General features: G+C 42.9%; 1 protein-coding gene across 2 annotated transcripts in view; it reads right to left on the bottom strand.

Moving 5' to 3' along the window:
* Positions 1-352: 352 nt before the first annotated feature.
* The window catches only part of STAG1 (stromal antigen 1), a 165017-nt gene continuing 140221 nt past the window's right edge, over positions 353-25148 (bottom strand). For both annotated transcript variants that reach the window (XM_053952242.1, XM_053952241.1), the window contains 12 exons: positions 20135-20227; positions 17474-17648; positions 16573-16712; positions 14818-14919; positions 13195-13343; positions 12029-12157; positions 8451-8656; positions 6134-6305; positions 4980-5090; positions 4064-4178; positions 2663-2743; positions 353-2580 (listed from right to left, as the gene is read on the bottom strand). In XM_053952242.1, coding sequence (XP_053808217.1) covers positions 2557-2580; positions 2663-2743; positions 4064-4178; positions 4980-5090; positions 6134-6305; positions 8451-8656; positions 12029-12157; positions 13195-13343; positions 14818-14919; positions 16573-16712; positions 17474-17648; positions 20135-20227 — 1497 coding nt within the window. In that variant the 3' untranslated portion in view covers positions 353-2556. The remainder of the gene's footprint in view (positions 2581-2662; positions 2744-4063; positions 4179-4979; positions 5091-6133; positions 6306-8450; positions 8657-12028; positions 12158-13194; positions 13344-14817; positions 14920-16572; positions 16713-17473; positions 17649-20134; positions 20228-25148) is intronic.

The raw sequence follows: 25148 nt of genomic DNA, 5'->3' as shown, positions 1-25148 counted from the left end.
AGTTAAAGAAATTGTAACTTTTAGCAGTGCAGCTCTTGCTTCTGGTCTGGGGCCTTCCCAGATTTACAGGAATCTCACATTCACCACCCCTCTACCCCCGCCCCCCACAACCAAACTACACCATGGCGGAGGGGAGAAAGAAGCTCAGAGAGGGTTTCCATCACTCTTGGGGCTGAGTGGGTAAGGGAGTGGGGTACAGGTCTGGTTGTGAAGCCTGGACAACATGAAAGCTACCTGTCAGTTTTGCCTTTAATAATTCCTTGAATTTCCTACTACTTAATGCAATGACAAAATGTGATGGTCCAAACAAACACTTAAAAGAAAACTATAGTGAAGAGGGTGCTCATCATACTCATGATTTTGAATAGTTTATTAAATGAAAGGTGAAGCATCAGTTTTAAATTGTACAAAAGGAAAAAAAAACCTCATATTGTAAATGTACAATTTACAGAATTACTAGCAAAACCAATCAAGGAGACACTCATAATACAAAAACCTATTGACTGCAAACTGAACTGGAGACCCATTGCAGGTACCATGATAATAAATGTTTGTTATACAGTATTCTACAATGTTAAATTAGGAATCAGTTTTCCACACAGAGGACTGTGAAGCACAAGGTTTGTCTGAGACTCTGACTCAAACTGGGCAGCATCTGTTGTGCCACCATGCTCACAGAGTGATCCTGGGACAGGTCCTGCAGCCATTCCTGCCCCCAGGCTGTGGGGGTGCACAGAGGGAGGTAATGGGGTTTATAAAGTTCCAGCTACTTCTTGGGATCAATACATCCCCAACCCACACTAAGGAATGGCTGAATTACCTGGTCAAACATTTTTGGCAACCGTGTCTGAGAACTGCACGTGTTGTAAGAGCCAAGCTCAGCTGGGTGAGGTGCTGGGCTGGGTCAGTTTGGGCTCTTTCCCTGCCCATCTGGGCACTGAGGGGTTGGGCTGGTGTCCAGTAAGCTTGAAACAGAAAAAAGCTCCGTGGTTATTCTGTAGTTGCTAAAACTAAAGCACCTCTGAAACTGCTGTGCTCCAAGTGGGTCAGTCTGCTTTGTATCCCAACTGCTACTGAGTGCAGAAAGATGAAGATTTTGGGGCCAGTTGTTGGAGATCTGGAGCTGTGGAGGGCCAGCACTGCTGGTGCCAGGCCAGGCTGGGTAAGGAGCAGCTACTAGGTCGAGTCAAAAAATCGAAGCATAATGAAATTCCAAATTATTGAAGACATTGAAAAATATCTTAGTACAATGAATTAGCTGAGAATGTTTTGGGTTTTTTTGGAATTTTTTTTTGATGTTTTTAGCTTTTTTGAAAAATCATATTTTTTTCCCAAAGAATTACTCTCAATATGCACAGTTAACACTGAAAATGTAGCTGTAGTCCATTGTAAGCTTAAGAACTTCACCATCTAAGCACAAATTTCTATGCAGCACATACAGTACTTCTAACTGGCAAAATTAATTTACAAAAATAGCGAAAAGGGTATTTACGGCATGGAAAGTAGACTCTGTTTTATGGTACAGTTAAAATTACTTTTAGTATGCTAAAGTGATCCTTTCCCCCACCCTTGAACTATTTTTTTTAATAGGAAAGTTGCTGTTTATGTACCTTGTGTTGGCAGGCTTGAAGTAGGTAGTAAAAACAGCAAAGTGATTACTTGAGAACCGTTTGTGTGTTTTACTGAGAATACTTTATTTGCTGGTATAAGTTGCTAAAAATGCACAGAGCAAGTACCAATAGAAAATTTACTGGTTTTGTGTCCCCATGTGCTATATAAAATGAATGTTACACAGCATCTGTTGGAAAAGTGGCTTCATGGACATCTCTTACTTCATGTCCCATTATAAATAAAAATAAATCTTCTCAAGAGTATAAAATCTGGGTTTATCATATCAGAATCTGAAATTTTTTGGCAGAGATGCACGTCATTAGAATTCTAACCTCTTCTCTGAGAGTGTTCTTCTCCATGCCTATGAGAGGACATAAGCGTACCATAATGTTAATCAAATCCAGTGTGTTCCAAAACACTTTTCCGTAGCCAGAACGACCTGCTTACAGCAGCCTTGCTAATCAGTGGCTGATAGGCATAGGTTTAATAAAAATGGCTAGCTCTGAAAACATAAAAAGGCAAATGTTAAAACTGTTTTAAATTGTACAGCAGAAAAATAAAGTTAAAAAAGTTCTGTTTTCACTCAATGTTGTTTTCAGAAAACATATGTAGAACAGTGTTTATTTTGACAGCTGTCTTAACAATTTAAAACTTCCTCCTCATCCAGGAAAAAAAAAAAATCCATATTAGGACAGTCAAGAACAGGGATACAAATGATTTTTTAGGTCAGCCCTTCTGAGGTGACTGGATTGGCCAACATTCCCGTGTGTCATTAAGAAGCTCCTCTTCTCTCCGTCACTACACCAAGGGGTTGACCTCAATCATTTGGTTAAAAATCAAACCGTATCACATCAAAAATGTGGTTTTCATACAAGCTATCACAGTATATAGGCCTCTAGCTCTAAACAATAGAGTTCCAAGTTTGTAAAAGATCTTCGCCAGACTTCAGAACATGGGCATGCCAAATCCCTGGAAAAGGGGGAAAAGACAGCGGTTACGTGGGGTGGGACAAGAGCAGAGCTCACAGCAAGCAGAAGGAGCCAGGTCTTACTGAATCGTCCTCGATGATCGCCGCCGAGTCAAAGAAGTCCGGCCGCAGCTCCGCGCGCTCACGCCGGTTCCGCGACGGCGGCTGCAACACACGGGAGTTGGAACAGCACGGGGCACAGGGAGCCCTGCCCGCCACAGGGCCACCTGTGCCTGCCCCTCACCTTCCCCCCAGTGCCACAAAACCTCTGGGACAAAGGTGGGCCCTGACACAGGACAGCCCAGTCCCTCAACTCTCTATTATAGAAGGAATGGCGTAAAAGCTGATGGGTTCTAATTCTAACTCTGTGCTCATAGTTAAGGACTTGCCCAAGGTTCTTGCTGACTTAAGGATGTTTCTGTATTGGGACTGAAGACAGCAGGAGAAACTCCCTCTTAACTGTCTATGCTTCAAGTTCATAGAGAAACTTGAGCTCTGACATGGTCAAAAATAGATTTACCAACAAAAAGGGTATGGAAGAGAGTGAAATATTTTTGAGGCTTAAACCCTTAGTGGTGTCCTTCCCCATGAGCACAAGAATAAGTGTGAGCCTCACTGGCTTGATCAAGTCCTTCCTTTCCTTGCCTTGGATGTTACTTACTTGGTAATTACATGAGTGCTGGCAATAACCTCAGAATGCAGCAGCCTTTCCCAAGATACTTAGCCCAATCCTAATATAACCTAGGGCTTGTTGTTTGGATGTGAAAGGAGAAACAGAAAAGCAGAAAAATGGTGAGGTGTGTAAAGCAAACTGCTCCTTTATCCCATTTTACAAAGGAGCAGTCATTCCAGAGGGGTGCCCAGTTAAGGTTGTAAGTGCTGCAAGGAACTTCTACCAGCAGTCAGCACAGTACTGGAAGGGACTGAGGGTGTCCTTGATGATGGGACCTGTTTGGGAGCAATTCCTGTTTAAGGAGCTCCCACCCACACACAGTGCCTGTGCTCCCTCCTGCTGTGCCAGCAGGACTCTGGCTGTGACCTGCTGAGACCTTGAGTAAGGATCCCCTGCCCAGCCCACCTCCTCAAAATCAAACTAACCATGGAAGGGAAAGAGAGGGACCCCTTGGCTGTGACACGTTGTGGCTGCAATAAAGAGCTGTGTCAGCACAGCCTGTAACTCATAACTTGATCCTTGTGGGCTGACAAGTCTGACGTGTGTGATGGTGCTGCTGTCAGAAGCTGCCCAAGAATCATTCTTGGGAAGAAGGAGCACTAAGCAAAGCTCCTTGTGTGGCTGTGAAACAAACCCGCTGGGCTCGAGCCTGCAGCTGGAGGCTCTGGGAAGTGCTCACATCACTTCTACTCTAACATTCAGACAACCAGAGTCCAGACTCAAAAATTTGGAAATTTTTGTTTACACTTCTAAAATTCCTTTTAAATTAGCTTTCAACTGTCTTAAACTTGCCATTGATAAGATTTACTGACCAGATCAATGACCATTGTGTCCTCAAATTCTTCATTCATGTCCTCTAGCTGGCCTCGTGAGGACATCATTACATCTTCAAAGATGGGCTCAGCGTCATCTTCCATTAGACCTCGTCTGATTAAATAGAGAGAGAGTCATTTCCAAGCAGAAAAACTTCCCAGCCCTGATCTTTGTAATAAAAAAAGAATGCTCAAATCCTATCATTTAATGCCTTCACTCAAACCCTGATGCTGAGGGTAAAGCCAACAGGCTCTCTGGAATACCGAACAGGAAAATCACACATAAACTCCCCTCCCCAAACCCTGGCCCAGGCTAATGCAGCAAGTCCCACTGACAGCACTATGACCAGTAGTTGAAGCTGTTCCCAACAAGAACAGGGCAGTAACTCCTCTTGTGTTTGCCTGCCCTTTTAACAAGGAGGAGTGACACTGTTTGCCAGGATCACTGGTAAAGCCCTGTGACTCCAGCAGTGCCTTCAAGCCCAGTTCCAAAGGCTGTAAGGATTCCAGCCCCCATGCTGAACGACTCTGTGGGATTAGCACAGAGTATATGTGGTGCCCCAGTGCTCACCCATGTGTGTTCCCTCCATTACTGCACAGGGGGACACCTTGGCAAAAAAGGCTGGAGAATGCAGACACAGGAACAAGCTTGTGGGCAGAGCTCACAGGAAATTACACAGCACACAAATCATGGAACCCCTCTGAGGAACGGGGAACTGCACCCTGTCACTGGGCCTGGTGTCTGGCCACAGTCAGAGAATGGCAGTGCTGGGCTGGATCCATCCCAGCACTACAAACTGTCCCTCTGCCTTCAGCAGAAAGGCACAGAAATGACTGGCAACCAGCAGGAAAGGTAACATTCACTGTGGTGTCCTGCACATGGTTCTGCTGAGGGCAGCAGCCTGTGAGCACTTACACTGCATGCCTTACACCACTTCTGCCTTTCATGTAGTTCATTCCTGTCCTGTCCTTTCGATTGAGATCCTCCAGCTTCTGCTGGCCCAGCCACGAGATCTGCATCTGGGGACTGACACACAGGGAGTAAGTTAGGACCGACAGCAGTAACAGTTCTGAGCTGCCTATTGTGGAGCAGTTTCTGTCTCCAAGTTCTGTGTCTGGCCATGCTTCAGATTAGGATAATTCAATCCCATCCATCATTGTACACATCTTCTGGATTCCCTTCCACAGTCTGTCTCCTCTCACTGTATGTGCACAAAAAAATCAATTAACTGTTGCAATAAAAGCAGGTATGGAAACAGTGACATTGCTCCTTCATTAGGGGCAGGCACCTGGAGCAGGAGCACCTTGAAAGTTTGTTACTATTAAATAGTACTTTGTTGTGTCAGATGAGGCAAAATATGAGCAAGAATGGATCCAAATCAGTAACTGACAAAAATGTCACACAATGTGAAAAACAAATGGTTTTTACATAAATACCCTGATCAACTTAAGGGCCAGTACCTCACCCACATGTAAATACCTTCCAGGCTGCACTGCTGATGCCACCAACCAGCCTGTGCTCACCTGCTGCATCCTGGCAGTACCTGCTGGCAACACCCACTGACAGGAAATAACCAATGTTTTCCCTCTAAATGGAGGTGATAAAATGGGAGCAAAGGGACAAAAAGAATATATAATTTAGGGCAATTACCTCAGAACAGGAATTACTGGCTCAGCAGCTGGAAATTTAGAAAATATCATTCAGGGTGTCTGGAACACCTTAACTCTGATATGAGGCAGGGGGAAAGAAAAGACAGTATCTACAGGTCTTGCAAAGAAACAGTTCCACCCAGCCTGGGACACAAGCACTAGGATGATTTGACCAGAACTGCATGGCTATGCTATGAGATAGTTTTAACATAAGGAATTCCTACTATTATTCCATTACAACATATTTTTCTGGGACCTGAAGACAATCCAAGTATTGCTGAGCTGTAGTCAAGGCATTTCCAGGTGGCTTTGCAAATCAACACTGCATCTCTGGAGCCACAGGCTAACAGTATCACTATAAACCACAAGCAATTCCTTTGCCTGGCTGACTGTAGTTGATGCTGAAATTCCAAGACTTACTTGTGTAAAAAATCCTGTTCAGATCCCTGCTCCGACTCGTGCTCCTGGATCTGCTCTCCCATTTGTCTGGTGTTCTCTCTCAGGACAGTGGAGGTGAGCTGAGGTGTCTGCAGTGTCCCTGGAGTATGGATGTTCTCATTCCTGTTCAGCCAGGAGCCTTCCAGGCTCTCATCTAGACAGAGAACACTGAAATCACTGCTAATTTCTGACCACATGCAGGGCAGCATTCAAACAAGTGTGCACTAAGGGATAACCTGGATAAATGCTTGGAATTGTAAGATTTTCAGTTCTAATTTTAGATTCTGTTCTTTAAGTACTACTACCCTCTATTCCTAGCAATAACAATAATTTTAAGGGAACAAACACAAATCCCATTGCAAATAAAGTCATACCCAGCAGTTGAGGCTGTGCTGCAGTATCTTGAACATAAGCAACCAAAGTAATTCCCAATTCCTGAGTTTACAATTAGAGACTGTTAATCTCATGCACCTACAGCAACCAAGATACAGTTAAACACTAAGACAAGGTGAGCACAAACCCCAAAATCTGGTCACTCCAGATCTTTAGAATTGTCAGAACCACTGGAGTGGAGCAGGGAGGGGACACTTAGCAATAAAAATGAGATAAAGATGACTGAAGGTCTAGCTGGGATCCTGTGTTTATGTTGGGAAGGGAGCAAAGCAGAGAGGAGGAAGAGGGAGGACTTGAGAATGGGTTAGAGCAGGAAGCGTGCAGCCAGAGACATGTAGACAAAAATTCAGTTGCTGGAGTGAAAGACAGGAGATGACAACAGAGATGATAAGATCACAGATTTACTAACAGGAAATGTGTGGTGAGAAAAGTAGATTGGGATCTCTCCATGGATCTGCTCATTCTTCCATTGCCTTTTACTACCCTTTAGGCATAAATGTCTAAAAAGCTGCCTATTTATTCTCAAATTTACCTTTGAATAATTTTTCATGTTAGGGATTATTTTTTTAAAAAGCTATTGATTTCCTTAAGGCATCTTGAAGAAATGTCACAGAGCACATTTCCTCTCAGAAGCAATAGGGAATGTTCTCCAAGCCAGTCTATGCTAGATTTAAGTGAGAAAGGAACCAGAGGGGACTGGATATGGTTCATTGATGCGACAGTAATTTCTGCAGTGACCTTTCTGTTAGATCCTTTAGAGTAGAAATTAAAGAAACAAACAAAGGAGATCCTCAAATGGAAAGTGTTGGAAATCAATTCTCCCTTCTATTGATCATTGAAAGAGGGTGACACAAAAGAGTATGAGGTAAGCAAAGTCTAAAAACTTCATCTTAAGCCTGAGATTTTCCTTACTGGGAGGCAAAGATGCTCCTACACCTCCCAGGGCTAAAAAAAACCATTGGTAAAATACAGTAGAGTAGAATGAAAATGGCAACAAGAGGAAAGAATAAAACCTCAGTAGCTGAATTCTGTGAAAATCTTGGCATCCTGAAAGAAGAAAAATAGTGCCTGAAGAAAGGAGCCAGTATTTTATGTACCTATAATTGGGCTGTGAGAAGGACTTGGTGCAGGGACTGTTCACCATGAGCTGCAGTGGAGAATGGATCTGGCTGTATGGGCAAACTTTTGAGAATTTTGAGTAGTTTTGGAAATTGCTGTATATTCAGACAAACGGGCACTAGATTCCTTACTGAGGGGTTACTGTCATAGATACTGACTGTGGAAAAACCCTTGAAGTTTAAGATCCCATTCACATCTATTGTATTGTGGAACAGCAAATTAGTATTCACAGAAGTCCACACTACAGCACACAGATTGACCAGGAACTGATGCAGCCTTGTAAGAAATTTGCTATCACAGCCAGATTCCTGATGAACACATCTGAGGTCCCAGAAAGAGTAAATGCAGACAACACTAGGTATCAGTACTATTTTAAACAAAAATGATGTCTTTTTAGTGTTTCCAATGGCCTTGCAACAACAGGGATCTGTTAGCAGAATTTCTGCCTGGAATCTGCTCCAAATCCCTGAGAATTAACAACTTCCCAGAGGGAATCACAAGCAGAAACCCAGCAGTCCAGGAGTGAGAAAGAGCAGGTAACTCCACAAACACCTCTTCCAGCAGCAGTAACAGCTTTTAACAGCTCTGCTTGCCAATCTTGGTCAAGACAAACAAGAACAGGGGGCTGTGGTGGTATTTCCCCTAAAGACATGCCCAGGCCTCACAGAACCAGCAGAACAGATGTCTTGGTTCTGCCACATCCAGAACGTATCATGTATTTCTGCATGAACTGGTAAAGTCCCCTCTCCTGCGTGTCCAGAATGCAAAGCCCTGTGCCCTCACTAACCTTCCACTCTCTTTTTGTGGAGGGGGGGTCGGCCCTTCTTGTTCCTCACAGAGGAGGCCTTGCTGCTGCTGCTGCCGCTGTTCACGGACATCCTGTCGTCCTCGCCGCCCGTCACCAGCGAGTTCCGGTACGAGATCAGCGGCAGCCAAACGTCCTCTCTCCTCTCCATCATCTGCTCTGTCAGGAACTTCTCCAAGTAGGTGTGCCTGGAAAGGAAAGACAGGGGGTACAGAGGTGCAGCAATCTCCCCATAGACACCCGGATATGGCCACTGTGTCAGCAGCCAGGCTGCATCAGAGCCACGGCTGCAAGGATGCAGGACATCCTTTGGCATCCTGGAACAAGAGAAATGGGTTAGTCAAATGCAGGCATTTATTCTTCCATAAAAAATTTGAACACCTGGTCCACTGCCATGAGAAGTCCAGTGCACATGTGTTAACTGAAAGGAAGAACCAACAACTCCCTCCTGGTCTGGAGGGCATAGGAACTGTTTTCTTTTTCCATTGATTATTTAATTATGGAATTAGAAGTAATCTCTAAAATGAACATGGAAATCTACATAATGTCATTCTAATGAGTTGCAGGCTGCAGAGCCAAACATTCAGAAGTTTGGTAAGAGAACTCAGGTACTTCAGCATCACTTCCTGCACCCCTCTGTCACAATTTCCTTTAATACCACCTTGCCAGGTTGCCAGCAGTGGGAGTCAACTCCACACATTCCACATGGAAAGGCAGGGGTTTCCTCTGTTAACTCATGGCAGCTCGAATTGTTACACAGCCCAACTCCAGAACAGGCCCAGAAGCCACACTGCTCATGTGAGGGTGACAATCACATCAGGTTTTTAATTCAGTGAATGGCGTAACTTTGTTCAAAAAACAGCAGGTTCCTGTCTACTCTTTTATTCAATACTGTTAATGTTTCCTCCTTCCCTTTTTCATGCATATATTAACTCCCAAACCTGGCAGCAAGAGGAACTTCTTCGTGTATTCTCTATTTTATGGTACCCAACCATGCCACTTGAGTGCCTCATGGCTTTAGAAGAGTCCTGGAAAGTAAGAAGATTTTCTGCCTCCAGTTTGTATTTAGAAAACCAGATGCATGTTTATGGCCAAACTGTGAAAGAGGAAAATGACACCACTTGGGAGTTCTTTACTGCCTGGATGCCAAACTTCATGCCAAATCTTCTCCTCAGCATTTTGGGGGAGCTTCACACTGGCAGTTCCTATCAACTCTAAATTTCCAGAAGTGAGAACACCATGTTGAGGCTCTGTGTCACCTGACACCCACTAGTCAGTGTCCAGTCTAAGCCAACTGTGTCTTTCAGAGAAATAAGTGGAAATAAGCACCTCCAAGGACAATCTCCTCTATTCTGTCCTACATTAGTTCCTCAGGATTTCCCTGCCTGTATCTGCTTTAATGGGTTTGTAACACAGTGTTAGTACAAATTCTTTTTCTCCAGCTGTATGAGTCTGGCACCTTACATGAACAATTTTATGTGAAATCCATAGATTTTAATAAATCCATAAATGGCTATCACCAGTTCTGAAGGTTACTCATAAAATGAATAGCCAGATTAACAGGCTAGGAAAACTAAATAATATCAGTGTTGCTGCTTCACTCCTAAACTGGAAGCTTCTCCCTTTTCTAGCCCCAGAGAAAAAAGCCAGCAGCCCAGCAGAAGGAAGCAGAAGCCCTGTGGAACAGCAGTGTGTGCTGGATCCTGTCAGTAAGGGTGTTCTGGAGCAATGCCCTGACACCTGCATGCTCTTGGGTTGGATGATTTGGGGGTTGAGGCAGGGAAGCCAAGCTGGAGAACCTGGGCAGCCACATGTTCCTGAGACTGTGAGGGCTCCAGAGCACTTCTGGCTGCAGACAAGAGTCCATTGCTGAGTCTGGGGAGAGCCTCTGGGCAGGGAGGGAGGGAAGTGATCCTGAACATGGGACTTCTCCAGCAGATGGTGGTCATGGACCTTCCTGCACACAGGCAGCCCCTGTGGCAAGGGAGAGATCCCTATGGACTGGAAGAACTACAGAAAAGGGCAAATGCAGCATCCCACTCCTGTCCTGTCAGTGGAGCACTCTGGGCAGGAGTGGAGCCACCCTCACATATCAGCAAGTTGTGCTGAACCCTTCTCATGGTCACCACAGCCTGTAGGGTCTGGGGCAGGGCTGAACGCATCCCAACACAGCAGTCTGGCACAGATCGGATAAATCAGGCCCTAAAGGACCAACTTCTTTTCAGGATCATTGGATTCAGCTGAGGTCTATAGCTCAGGTATAGATATTCCACCACAGCAATCCTTATACCCCTGCAGGAGCAGCCACTGGTTGTGTGTGTGGGCAGGGGAACCTTTGAGAAAGAATTTAAGTGGCAATATGGAAGGTGAAGGAACAAAATGTCCTGAAGAACTGAATTTCACTCAAAGGCTCAGGTTAACAGAAGCTGTCAGGGACAGCATGACATAACTTTAAATGTCAGACACCGGAAACTTGTGGAAGGGATGACTCTGCTGAAAGGCTAAACTTCACTAAATTCACAGGAAACAGGCCAGTGGCACTTAGACCACCATGCAGGAGAATCTTCAGCTAAGAAGACAAGCTGTAAAATCCTGTTATACTTAAGTCCTGTCCTGAAGAAGAGGCTAGAGACTGAGAAGATTCCAGGATATAACAATGAAGAGCAGATGCACAAATGGAGTGCCAAGACAGCCTAGCTGGATCATCCCATTCCCTATCTCCTTTAACTATTTGTCCTACAGTGTTTGCTGAATTGAGAAATTATTGATACAGTGAAAAAGTGAAATTGGTTCAAGTGTGTACACATGAAAAATTATACAAAGTTAACCAAGCTGCATTTCTTACTGCACACATCAAGTTGTAATGTCCATAGTTGTTAACCCTAACAGAAAAGTCCTTTTAAAGAAATGTCTTCACAGAAAAACATCAGTCAAACCTTCATAGTAAGGTCTGACAGAAAGAGTCAGTTGAGGTCATTCCAGTTGATCTTTTGACTAACACTCAGTGAGGTCACAGAATTGACTGGAAAGACACCTATAACCCTAAATCAGCAGATGAGGCAACTGCACTTTTAAACTGGTCATAAAGTTATTCAGTGAATTTAGTTCCACACTGGGCACACAGTGCTTGGCTGATGTTTGACTGGAGTCCTCTTCCAATATTAAAAGAAACAACAAATACAGGCTTACAATTTATGTAAATATACAACAGAAACAGGTGCTACTGCAGTGGTGACAGCCCGTAAATTCCCTGCAGTGCTAATGTTTAATTTCTTTTCCTCTGGCCTAAAAAAGGACTTCTAATTTTCAATACCCTGTGAGAAATTTTAAACAACATTGTTTTGGGGAGGTCTCAAATTCACCTCATTAGTGGGTCTGATTTTTCTTTTCCCATTTATTTTTATTACTTTAAAACACAAAAGGATGAGTAAGTATGTATGTGAAATGTCTCAGGGACTTTCTGCAGCCCCGGTTAAATTGTAGAAACCTCAAAGGAGAGAGCTGAAACCCACATTGCAGGGATTAACAGAGCTCAGGGAAGAAAAGAAAGCATTACTTACACAGTCTTTTTATCCTGTCTCAGGAGCTTGGAAGAAAATTCACTAAGCACTTCCAGGAAAGCAAGGTTAGGAGGTGGATAGTCTTGTCCTTTCTGATTCTGGTATTTGAAGGCAAACTCTATGCCATCTCTACAGTACAGAAATATTAACATGTTCAGACATTTGCAACAAAAAACAAACCCAAAAAAAACCCCACAAAAAAACCCAAACCCAAAAAAGCAAAAAAAAAAAAAAAACCCAACCCAAAAACCAGACAAGTTGCCCCAAATCTGAGCTGTGATGAAACTGTTTGTATCCTCAGATACCATGACAATGTAATTCCCCTTACTAACAAACAGCAGCTTTTGGACAAAGGGGAATGCAGAGTTCCCTGTGGATTTGTGAGCCCCCCCTCAGAGAAGCACATGGCCAGTCCCTGGAAGAGGGTACTTGCCCAGTGTGGGAACTGGGCAGGTGCAGCCCAGGGCAGGAGCACCATGGAATGTGTCAGATCAAACAGGAGCCAACCTCTGCAGCCAGAGCAGAGAATTGAGTCCCCAGAGTAGGGACACACTTGTTTCTGCTTTGCCACCTGTGACTAGAGAGAACACTGTCCCTTCCCTCACCCAGCAAGGCACGAGTGTCCCCTGACTCCTGCCTGGCTGAGGACAGTGACTGGTACATCCTGACCAAGCCATGCTGATTTTGGTCTCAAGGACTGAGTCTCTGAGACACCAAATCTTAGCATTTAAAACTTTTTTATGGCATGGCAAAGTCATAATTTAAATTTAGCAGAACCTTTCCATGCTTTTCTATGCAGCACTTGCATAAAAATTTTCAGTCCACTTTAAAAGATTTCCAAAATATTTTCAGAGTATCTTTTCAAAAGAGCCCTTAGTTCCTCCAGAATCCATAGTGGTGTGGAACAAAGAACCATCCTCAGTTGTTAGACACAACCCACCTGAGATAAACAAACATAACCATGCCAATAAATTTAAAAAAAAAATTAGGTAGCAGCTAGTTTGTTTCCTTTCTACTTACATACATGTAGACCCCTCCACTTTAAGTAGAAAAAATAGATAATTATTCCATGGCCTGTTGAGATTATGTATCCTGAGAAAGGGAATGCTGAACAAGAGTTTTAATCTGAAGTAGTGTAAAAATCTAGTTTATTTACCACCACTCACTTGTGTAGTGTGGCCACAGCCTCTCTTGTCTTGATCTGATCCAGGCCGAAAGTGAGGGCAAACCGCCGGGCCAGCTCCTTAATGCCACTTACGTGGGCAGATGTCCTGTCCAGGTTGGGACCTTGCTCCTGAACAAGCTCATTGAACAGCTGCAGAGAGAGTTCAGAGGTTGACATCTGTGAGGTGGGGAACACTTTCATTGAGAAAGACTTGGGTTCTAAACCTGCTCCACCTGAGAATGGCCTTTGCAATGACTGAGACATAACGCAGTCCCTGTCACCTGCCAGAATTTCTTCTGTCCCTCTGCTGTTTGCCAGCTGTCCCCTGGCTTGTACTTGCAGAGTTATTTCAGTGGAATTCTGCACCCATCCTCCCTGAATTCCATATATCATCCTCCCAACTTATCAAGAAGGTCCTGCATTCTCATGCTGTTCTCTTAAGCACCTCCATGACCCATCAGATCAGGTGGTGCCTTGAATTTGGGGATCAAAACTGCAGCTCCTCCACTGTAGCCTCAGGGCCTGTTTGCCCAGCACTGCTGCCTCCAAGGCCCTCCCAGCACAGTATTCAAGTGCTTAATGCTTTTCCAGCCAGTTCCACCTCTCCTGGCACTGCCATTTACACCCCATCTCTTTCACTGCTTTCTGAGGGTATCCTGAGAGACAGTGCCAGTGAGGATATTAAATCAGGCTCCATTACAGCCACTGTTTCTCTCATCACCAAAAGCTCTGTTTCCATGTAATTAATGACAACAGCTTAATTGGACAGGATTCCTTCTTGACAAATCCACACTGGCTGCTACCTATCACTGAGACACTTGCAAAGAGTTCCTCTCGTTTTTCATGGAATTTTGCCAGCCTGACTGATCTGTGGCACCTGCTTCCCCCTCACCAAGTTTTACAGACATGGGCTGCTTTGACACTCCCTGATTCTTCTGCAAGTACATCTGTTTTTCTCAGGTTTGCACAGATCTCTCTCAGCTTCCAGACTGCTACAGGAAATCCCTTTACAAGGAACTTTGGGAGGTCCAGCTCATTTGAGAGCATCTAATTAGCAGAAGTAATTTCTCTGAGCAATGGCTATACCTGGTACTTCAAGGGCCTAAGTGGTATTTAGTGCACTTTGTGCTGTTGCTTGATAGATTTCATCACCAGGCAGTAATTTACGGTCGATGTAAAGTGAATTTTTCTGGGAAAAAACATGTCTAACAGTATTGGAAGACTTAATTAGCTTGAAATTTGAAAAATTCATCAGTATTTAGACAAAGTATAAGGAAGATGCATTATTCAGCAAATGCTAAGAATAAAAAGCCATCCTAATTCTTCTTGTTGACTTGGGATCAATAAACAAATGCCATGAATCAGCTTGGCCCAAACTGCCTCCAAGGCTCTTCTCTCCCTCCCTTCCATTTTTATCTGCCCAAACTTTGCCAGTGTGGCCTATGGAGACAGAGATTACTGAGACAAAGGGGCAGTGACAGCCTGAACCCGGGGAGCAGGGAAATGAAGAAAATGTCCTAAGGAAGTGCAGCACTTCTGCTTCTCTGTAAAGTGCATCAGAGGAAATCCTGGCCAGGGCTTTTTGCAATGAGGCATTTCTAACAAAAAAAATCAATGCTCTTACCTGTTGCAAACTGAGAATGAGTGTCTTTGCACACTGGATTTTATCAATTTGCCTGGTTTTGCTCAGGGTTTCCTTAATGATATCTCCATAGTCATTGTAGTACTAGGAAAAAATGTGAATAAAAACCAAAAACCTTTAAATCAAATATCTTATACAATTTCTTAAAGTTTTCCCAAGAGGAAGATTACTTGTACTTCTTTATTTGAAAAGGCAGCAGTTGCTCAAATCCAGATTTTTGGTGTGAGTGAGGAGGAATGCTTCAGTATCAAAATTTAAACCAAACCCTGTGATAAGGTAGGGAACTTCTGTATTTATTATCTTCTGTAACAAACATGTTGAAAACCAAACAAAAGAGCATTTCCTGCCTCAAACAAAGCACTTGATGAAGGTGACCCAGGGCTGCCAATTCCAAGCAACAATATGACATTGATCCAACTCCCCCTTAAGAAGCAGGTGTGAACAGACACCAGCACAGAGGTGTGTGCTCCTTGTACACTGAGGGGAAAGGAATTCACTACAGCCAAAAAGGGGAGTAAGGAATAAGTCAGCATGGAGTGCTGTTTCTCTTTATGTTAACAGAATGGTTGCTGAAAGCCACAGCCTATGGTGCTGCCCATCTGGGTAGAAAAGCTGTATTATCATTACAAGCTGAGAATAGGTTCTTTTTCCCCCAACAGTATTCTTTCAGCCTCATTGATGTTTCTGCATTTGCAGTCACTTCTTTTCATTCCTCCTAAAATATTGCCTTTGCCTTCTTTGGTAGTAATTCAAATTAAATTTCTCTCCCTCTCTCCCAGCTTTAAGAGAAGGAGGGGCATGGGAAGAGGAGAAGCCCAACCTAGAGCAGCAGGGAGGGAACTCACCTGGATGGTGACAGCTTCAGTTTCAAACTCCCACTCTGGCAAAGAATCCCTAAGCAAGACTAACCCTGACTAATGGCTACAGTATGTCCTGGGAATTTTATTGTGCTATGTGAGTCTGATGAACAGGAGAATTTCAAGTTAAACCCTTTACATTTCACACCATCATCTCAAAGAGTGTCTAGAGTAAAGGACCTGCTCTATCTTCCAGTTCTTCCCCTTGGATTGTCATCTCTGTGATGACCAAATCCCCTGCAGGGACAGGTGAGACAGGACCTGACGGGTCAGTGGCAGGACTGCTGATGTGCCTGCTCTGGCAGGTGAACTCCCATGCACAGGGGCAGCAGGAGCTGAGGTCCTTCTGACCTTCACTGGGCCTAAAAGCTCTGTGGAAGCAGCCAAAGCTGAGAAGACATTCAGTCACCACAGACCCACTTACAGCACAACCATACAGAGCTTTTTTTTCCTGCTGTCCTGTTTAAGCCAACCTCCTCTGACAAGAACCCTGCCACCTCATGGCAACCACCCAGCCTGGGAGACTGACAGTGGAACATGACATGGAACAGGTAACTTATTGGGGATTCTAGAGATGAATCTGAGGAGCAGGGTAAGAAACTCTCTGTAGAGTGGAGCCTCTCTGGAAATACTCAGCACCTCAGGACCAGCTTTTGGTGCTGCCCTAAAAGAAGCACATGTGCTACAAAGAGGTCAGAGCTCACTGCTGCTCAGTACCACGTGTCATTTAGAAAGGAAAAAGTACCACACAGGATCAAATAAAGCTGAAAAAGCTTTCAGGAATGTTTGGGCTGTAACCACAGTCCTGGCAGGGATGGCAGTAGAAGCCCTAACACTGCAGACTGGCCTCAGTCAGGACAGGAGAATGCACGGCCTGTACCTTCATATAGTGTTTGAAGATATCTGCTGCTGCATGCATGTCCACAATGTCATAAATGATCAGCTTGCTAAAGGCAGCCAGAAGGTTTCTTCTCTTATGTAAAGCTTCTATTTTGTTGGCTTCATCTTCTTCATCGCCCTCTGAAAGCATCATCAACAACAAATTGTTCGTAAGTAACTGTAAAGCTCTAAAACAACATTATCAAAGGGAACTTTTAGAAAAAAATCCATTCTTGAACATGAAGCAAGAAGGATTGTTGGAGAAGAAGCTAAAATGAAAGGTGGTAAGTCTTGAGTCCCGCCTACTTGAAAACTTCCAGGGAAGTTTAGGAACGTGACACACTACTGACCAAGGCTGCTCTCCATAATCCTGAGGAGATCCTGAATATAATCCACATGGAACTGAGTCATTTATTTCCTATACCCTGTGAAAGGCCACAGTGAACACTTGCTGAATGCTCTTGCTTAACTTCTCAAACACAGGACCTTCACAGAGGCTCCATTAATGTGACTAAGCTATAAATATTTAACAAAAGAAAAATCAGAAGCGCCAGTAAACTTCTGCATGCCTTGGATTTTCAGATGTGAAATCAATGGCTCTGAACAACAGGAAGTAAAATCTAGTTGTAAGAAGCATTAACACTGAATGGCAATGCCATAAATATTAAGTCCCTATGCAAGGCTTCCCTCTGTGAATGAAAAATAAACTACACAGATAAAATCTTAAATATAGTCATTATATAATAAAAGCATATTTCACAATGTATATAAGAAACTTCAGAGTAGTGACCTTCCAAAAATAAAGTAGGAATACTTCTGAAAACATATAAACAAACTGATCAGAAAATTCTATTTTCTCCTTTCTTCTGTGTCTGTTATGGAAAAAAAAAAGCTAAACATACCCATGCTCTGATTTTCATCATCTTGGTCAATAAACACATGATCCATGACAAAACTGAGAAGTTCTGACTGGAGGCCTGAGTCTGGATTGAACACCAAAGGCTGGAGCCCTTCTCGACCTCCCGTCATCAGCTGGTGACTAAAAATCATCAGGAGATCACAGAGCAGCATGAAAGCCTGAAAGGCAAAAGAGAATGAATGCAGTGACAAGTCAAGAAGGGAAAACAAAGTACCACTGATCTAATTTCCAGATATCCCCTGCTACTATTAAACAGCTTCTTAAACTGTTCCCAGGTGTAGTTGTTTATGTGCTGTGAAAAGTATTCCATAATGGTTTCCTCTACTTTGGAATGCTGTGCCTTTGGTTCCTAGGTCAGGAACTGTGGTTATTACCTTCTCCATGTCCCAGATGACCCATATTAAACTTCCATTTCTTTTCTAGGAAAAGAACTCTAAATCTATCTCTGATCCAAGGCCTGCAGCAAAATTTTTAGTAAAGAGAGCACACCTCTTTTGATAAACAGCCAAAAAAAATCAAACAAGTAAAAACATGAACAACACTGAGGGAAAATTCAAGCTGAGTCACTGTCAGACCCCAAAAATGCAAACAGCCATAGCAAGGAAATTCTTGCAGAAGTTTGTCTGCACAGCTTTCAAATCCAGACAAAAATCAACCTGGGCAGAATTGTCCATGATTTATGCTCATTGCTATTATACCCTCATTATCTGAGACAGGAAAGAAGGCAGCTGTCACTACCTCCCTTTCTTCCAAGGGCTCATTCCTGCATGGCAATAACTCTGTCTTGCCCCCAAATGGCTTTTGTTGGGATCTCACAGCCAGCTGTCTGCATTTGATCACATTCAGCACCTTTCTGAAGCCTTTTTCTTCATAGCTTCTTTATTTTTAACCTCAGTTCCTGAAAACTTTACAAATTTCCAAAATAAAATCTGTAAATGCTGAACTTCCTAGTGGCTCCCTTATTTCTGGGAGTATGTTATAAAATCTGAATGAGCCACACTCAGGCAAGAACAGATGCAAATCATTGTAAACTGTGTTCTGTTGAGACATTAGGAACAGATGTTGCTATTTGGGATATTTCTCCCTTTGATCCAAAAGGCTGTGATTCATTCCAGTGATGATCTCACCTGCTCTAAACTCCCCTGGTACTCAATAGAACTGAAGCTCTTCCTAATGCAGACCTCTAAAAAAGAGCACATGAGTAATGCACTGCTGGTGCTGAGTTCTGACCCATATAAAGGCAGCAGTGGGCTCAGTCACAGGATATTTATTTCCCTCAAACACTCATGGAAGAGTTGAAATGTTTCAGTCTTGTTTCTCTAAATAGTTCATACATTTTTCCTTCCTTTGATATGGACATCAACGTTGTCTGGAAAGAATGTCTGGAGCAAGGATCAAGTACGGTAGGGAGACAATACAATTTGCACATAATTCTCAAAAAAAATATCCAGTAGCAGTCCTGCTACTCACAGACATACACTTTTTAAGGAAGAAAACAAGAGCAAATCACAGAAGAGTCAGCTGGAATGGGTCCCTGGAGTCTCTAGTCCAGCCTACTCTACCCAGGACACTCTCTGGGCCTGCTTGGGCATGAGTTTGTCTGGTTGAGGCTTGAAAACTTCCCCACAACTGGGAACTGCAAAGGAGCTTCTAAAGAAAGTTTAAATTATCAATGAAAAAACCACTGTGGCCACTGGTAAGAAGAAAACAAACCTATGTTAATACACCTCAAGAAGAAACCCACTGCAGGAGTAGCAAGGAACATTTGCCATTTGCTGAGGCAGGAAGGACGTCAGGTCCAGCTTGAGCTGGAAGGGAGGTATTTGCATGGAGCTAGAAGATATTTTCACATTATATAATATGCCAAGAGTAACTACTCTGAATATTAAAAAACAATTACTGAAGTAAAATCTGCTGGAAGCCAATGACACACAAGTCTTTTAGAAAAACATAAACTACTGACATCTCTGAGCATTTAATGTTTATATTTAGCAATCTGAAGAACAGAGAGTAAATGCCAAGCAGAGCTATCTTTCAAAGAAATAGAAGTGTCTTTTAAGAAGTATTATCTTTTAAATACCACAGGCAAAAAACACAGGCCAGTTATTAGTTATATTCTTTGCAAAATCTGGGGAGGTTTGATAGAAATGCCACTTGTAAAAAAATGTCATTGACATAAATCAGTGTATATTCACATAACCTCAGCTAACAAACCAGCTGCTGTGTCCTGCAGAGACAGACTTAATTATTTCAACAAACCCTTTGATTCAATGGGAAAAAATCCAAAAAGATTCAGCCCATTTGAGGTCTCAGTCACCCTCCAAAAGTGCCTATTTCCATCTTTTAATCCAGTGTCTGCAGGAGAAGTCTTTAATCTGAGGTGACCGAGTTGGATGCCTGAAGTCACAAGGGCTGGAAATGAGCCTGAGCATCCAGGTAATTCTTCCTTACTGTTAACCAAAAGTTAATTTGTCATGAGCTGTGCTTTGGAAGTTCTGTTAATACAGCTGCTCTTCTGGGCTGTTTGTTCAGATTTATTTAGACAGGAGCACAGATTATTTTACTTTAAGCTTGATGTAGTGTTGTCTTGAGTTTTACTACTAATTTAACACTCACTTTTCGAAGAGACAGACATTTTCTTTACCTGTTCTTTGACTGGAGTGTTAACATTTGATAGACACTGCTGGCAGACAGCCAGGAAGGATTTCACAGTTTTCCTCAATACCAACAAGTCCTCCTGGAATAAACATTAAAAAAGAAAGTATATAAAAATTAGTAAGAGGTTTCTCGGCGGAAGCAAAATAAAGAAATGGTGATGATTTCATACATTCAACAAAAAGCTGTGAAAGAAATAAGCTATTCAAAGAGAACACACACAGAAACAGTCCCTTGGTTTTACAGTGATGAGGAACCAATCACCTGAAAGCAAGAACCCCCAATTAAATGAAATGAGATGCAGGCCAGCAGGATGGCTGGCCCATGCTCTGCAGACCTTCCCCCAGGACAGCCCTCTCAGCTTCCACATGGAAGAGAGAATGTCCTGCAGAACAACCTCCAAGCAAATGTGAAGAACCTACATAATGCACATGCAATGTTTTCCTTGCTGAAATGTTTTACTGATGCTGGCTGTTCAGCCCATGTGTCTCAGTTCTTGTTTTAGCTTTTCTTGTGCTTCCTGCCACGAGCTCTCGTTGTTCTGTGTTTACTGCAGAGCCTTTTTGTGGTCCATATGTTCTCCCTGTGCTGGTTCACAGCACAACACAGGAATGCCAGCATGCCCAGGCACCCAGAGCATTCCCAAAGCTCTGAACTTCTCATAATTTCCAGTGGAGTGAGTGGGATTTGCTGATATGGACACTCAAGGTCTGTGCCCTCCCTCACCTTCCTATTCCTGAGCAGTTTTTCTCTGGTGATGCAACCATGGTGCTACTGCATTACCCTGCCATTGCAGAATCTGTAAGACAGCTCTGCTCTGTTCTAATCCACAACTTGCCATTAATCACCTCTCTTTTTCCTGGATATAAGCCTTCCATTTAGCAGCATTAAGATGCCTCTTTTAAAAATTTTTAAACTGTGTTTTGTTCACCAATTGATCTATATCATTCCCATTTTCAGGGCCTTCCCAGATGACTGATAAAAATTACCCTTTCATAGGAGAGAACAGATCTCTCCCAGAATGCATCAGAAACTATTCCATTGAGCAAGGATTGCTCACCTACAATTTTTCTTTAATATATGGATCAGTTTTGAGCTACTGAATATGAATTACATTAAATCCAAACATACACCTGAAATGCAATGTGGTATTAATGTTTTAGAGATATTGGTGTTTCAATTGATTTTCTTCTCAGTCAAAAATGCAATCTTGTCAACAAGAAATTGATGTGTTTCTTCCAATGTTAGCTGTTGTCTCTTCAGCCTTGTACCAACTGTGTTTTCTATCTCCCACGCCAAGATTCTACCTAGAACTGATGCCAGGCTTATCAGTTCATTGTTACATAATCACCTGATTTACCCCTTAAGGCACTGGGATTAGTCACCTTCATGCTTTCTGTTGCATTTACTTTCCATTTAGATGCTCATGAACTCAACAGAGAAACTAAAACCTATGAAAAAAACTACATACAGGTTAAAAAGGGAATGAGTCTATCTCTCATTTTTCTTTCTGTCAAAGTGACTAACAAGCAGGTACATGGTATATTTATTACCCTCTCTCCTGACAGCATAGCATGATAGAGATTCATATTGCAAAGTTACAGACAGCAGGAGAAAGCCCAGCTGAACACCATCTGGAACTCTTCTGAGTTTGGAGAAATCCCCACACGGCTGAAGAGTGGGGATTTTTTTCAACAGAGAAAATGGGAAGAAAAAAAAAAAATAGATTTCCAAGACTTTGAGCATTTTGGAGTACACAAACCCAGGCTCTTGAGGTGTGAGCACCTGATCTGCCTTCAGTAGAAAAGCTGCTATGAAACCATTTTATCACCCTGTTGGCTGTTAGACAAAACCACGAGGTCACAACTCTGCAATTTAACTGCTCCATGGCAGGAACAAGAACGAGCTGCTGAGATCAAGGACTGGAGTCTGTGCCACCACCCAAACCAGGGTGCTGAAATACCCGTGTCTACAACTCTTCAGGTACTTTCTAGCTTTAAACTAAAGCTTGTTTTTTCCACTGAAGTAATTTTAAAATGCTGTGCTTTTGCTATATTCATCACCCAAACCCCATCCTCTTCTTCCTATGTGCTCACTGTTTTTCCACTTACTATTTGCAGTATTAGCTTCAACTTCACAGGGTTGAAGAACCCTCAGCTTCCACCCCAACTGTGGGAAATGGTCCAACCTTCTGTACCTTGTGACTTTTTTCTTCCCTTTAGCTTTTTCTGCCTTCTGTCATCATGCCCATATGAAAAGTCACCAAATGACCACATTGTTCTTTAAATCCCTTTTAAAATCCCCTCTCCTAAGTCCTCTGCACACTAATCACACTCTAATAGCCATGCATTTGGCAACTCTGGCTGCTGCTTACTCACAACTGGCTGACCTCTGTCTTGCCTCTCAAGGTTTGCTCTAGTCATGCTTTATTTTTACTGTTCTAAGTTTTAGGACTCTGTTGTTCTGCAAGTATTTCCTTCTCAGTCCATACACATACAGTGCACAGTACAATGTCCTGGGTACCTGGGACATGGCTGAAGAAATCTAGGTGGAAACAAGTGTCTGCTCTAATCCCCAAGTCTCCTGCCTCAGTACTGTACCTGCTCCTCCAGACTGACAGATGAGAGAACTCCAGGGGAGAAATTACCAGTTTCCTTTGGAACCACCCTCAAACCCCTTTCCACCTGAGGAGGAGTTTTCCTCCAGGCTACAAGAGGCTGCTCCCAAAGTTATGGAGGATGAGCTTTCTTCCCCCAGTACAGTGCTGGTTACCCCAAAGAGCACCAGTTTGCACAAACAGCCCCACAGCCTCAGCCTCCACTGAATAGGGACAGAGGGAGACTAAAGGATAAACATCAGACTGTGGATATTTCAAGGATTACACATTTCATTCTTACCTGCTGCAGCCTTCCTTTCAGTAATAAATTTTTCCTTTCTGATTTTAGACACCAAGATGACTCCACAGGACACCCTTCTCTCCACAGGCTAGCTTTAAGAAGTGTTTCAAAATAAATCTGCCGTATTTAACTGGTGAAATCTTTGTTGTTGGGCAGAGAATCTGGACTTTCTTAATAATTCAAATAATCATTAATTATCATCCTTCTGCTAAAATATCTTTGATACATTTTTATGCTGATAAAGATGTATCAAAGACACTCCCTTTGGCTCTATTTACAAATGATATTGAACAGTGAGGGGCACCTCACCCTCTGGTAACAGCCTGGAGAAACAAGGGCTCTTTGTGTGTATCTTGGGGAAGGGACTTCAGTAACCTGTGACCAGCTGAAGGGCAAGTTTGGAATTTGTAGGTGTTCATTAACATCATAGAAGTGTCCAACATTCTGGTCCTGTATTCTGTAGAGCTGATAGTTATCCTGGAGCTGTGTGGAACTAGCTGTAGGTCAATTATGTGCTGTTAATAAATCAATGTGCTGACTTGATCCTAATTAGATTTAAACCATGAGAGTTGAGCTTTTCCCTGCCACACACATGGAGGCTCCAGTCCAAAACAGCTGGATCAGGTATGGAGCCATGATCCAGAACATGCCCAACAGCTGTAATATGATATATCCCTCATCCAGCAATGAATGTACCCTGGCTTGGCCATAATGCCCAGGACAGTTCCCAAACAAGGACAGTTCTCTTAGGACAGAGCTGTATTTTGGAAGCCATTTGAACACCAGACAAAAAGTAACTTCATTTCAAAACAACTCTGTTCCCAGTGTATGCCTATGGTTGTCAAGTATGACTCCACCACAGAATCAATACAAGATATAAAAATTACCAAGCAATTCTGAACTGTAGCCAAAGAATTCACTTTGAAGGAAACCTTACCAGAATTCCCCATCACACCTGCAAACTCCCTGCAATAAAAGGTGCACCTGATGGATGCAAAGCACACATGAACAACAAATGTAAAACCTGCCAAGATACTTGTTTCCATCTTTTATTCCTGTACTTACAGCTCCAAAATGTTCATATACTTTATCCTGTGCATTGACTACTTAAATGGGACCTCACGAGGTGAAATAGAGCAGCTACTACTGCCAGCATGAGGTCACATAAATGACCCAGCTGGCAGCAGATGAACATTTCTTACAAATCAATTCCTCCATCTCTGATCTCTCAGCATAGTTGTTCAAGGGAAAGTTAAAAAATCATCTTTGAAACATGAGCCTGGGAACAAAAATTCATAAATCTATGGGATACAGAAAACCAAAGACCTAAGCTTAGTTTTATGACATATTATAAATTCCTCTTCTCTCCATTTTCATTTTTTATCTATCTTCCTTCCCCACTAATTCTCCTCCTAACTCTCTTACTACCTTTCCCTTCTCTGCTCTCACCCCTACTCTACAGGTACCAACAACCTTTTTCTTCCCTGTCAGAGTTTACCTGATTTGTATCTAAATAGAAACCAAGCAATTGCTTTCAGCTGGTCTTTTGCTTTGTAATCTTCTGCTTTTATCTCAAATCTGAAAGGCTTGGGAGCCCAAAACCCTCTCTACTTTTTGCAGCTATATCCATTGGTCTACAAAAGCTGCCACGTGAGGCTACACACCATCACCCCTCTCTGCCCTGAGATCATTATAGAAACAGCAAAGTAGCCCTAGGATCCTGCAGGGACCTACATAGTAAACTGCTGTGCCAGAAATGTTTCCATAAAAGCCTGAATACTTCCAAAATACCCATGAAATAACTGTTTTTCATTCTGAGATGCTTCTGTTAATGCCTTTGTCTACCTAAACCTTACAAGTTTAGGTAGACAAAGGTGCCCTTTAATGTCTACCAACTTCCAAGCCTAAATAATGACTTATAAACCAGCCATGGACAAAATGATTTCCCAATGGATGAAATGCAGATACAGTGCAGATCAGATCTATTTTCACAGTGAACAAACTAGAGTGGAAAGTTTGATAGCAAAATGCTCCAGCCACAGCAGGTCTGTGGTTGTCTCTTTGCCCTCAGCTGAGGCTGCTGCCACTCTGAAGAGCTGCAGGGCA

The sequence above is a fragment of the Vidua chalybeata genome, chromosome 10 (assembly GCF_026979565.1).
Source record: "Vidua chalybeata isolate OUT-0048 chromosome 10, bVidCha1 merged haplotype, whole genome shotgun sequence".
NCBI lineage: Eukaryota > Metazoa > Chordata > Aves > Passeriformes > Viduidae > Vidua > Vidua chalybeata.
The sequence above is the reverse complement of the archived record's forward strand: the minus strand, read 5'-3'. Positions and strand labels throughout refer to the sequence as shown.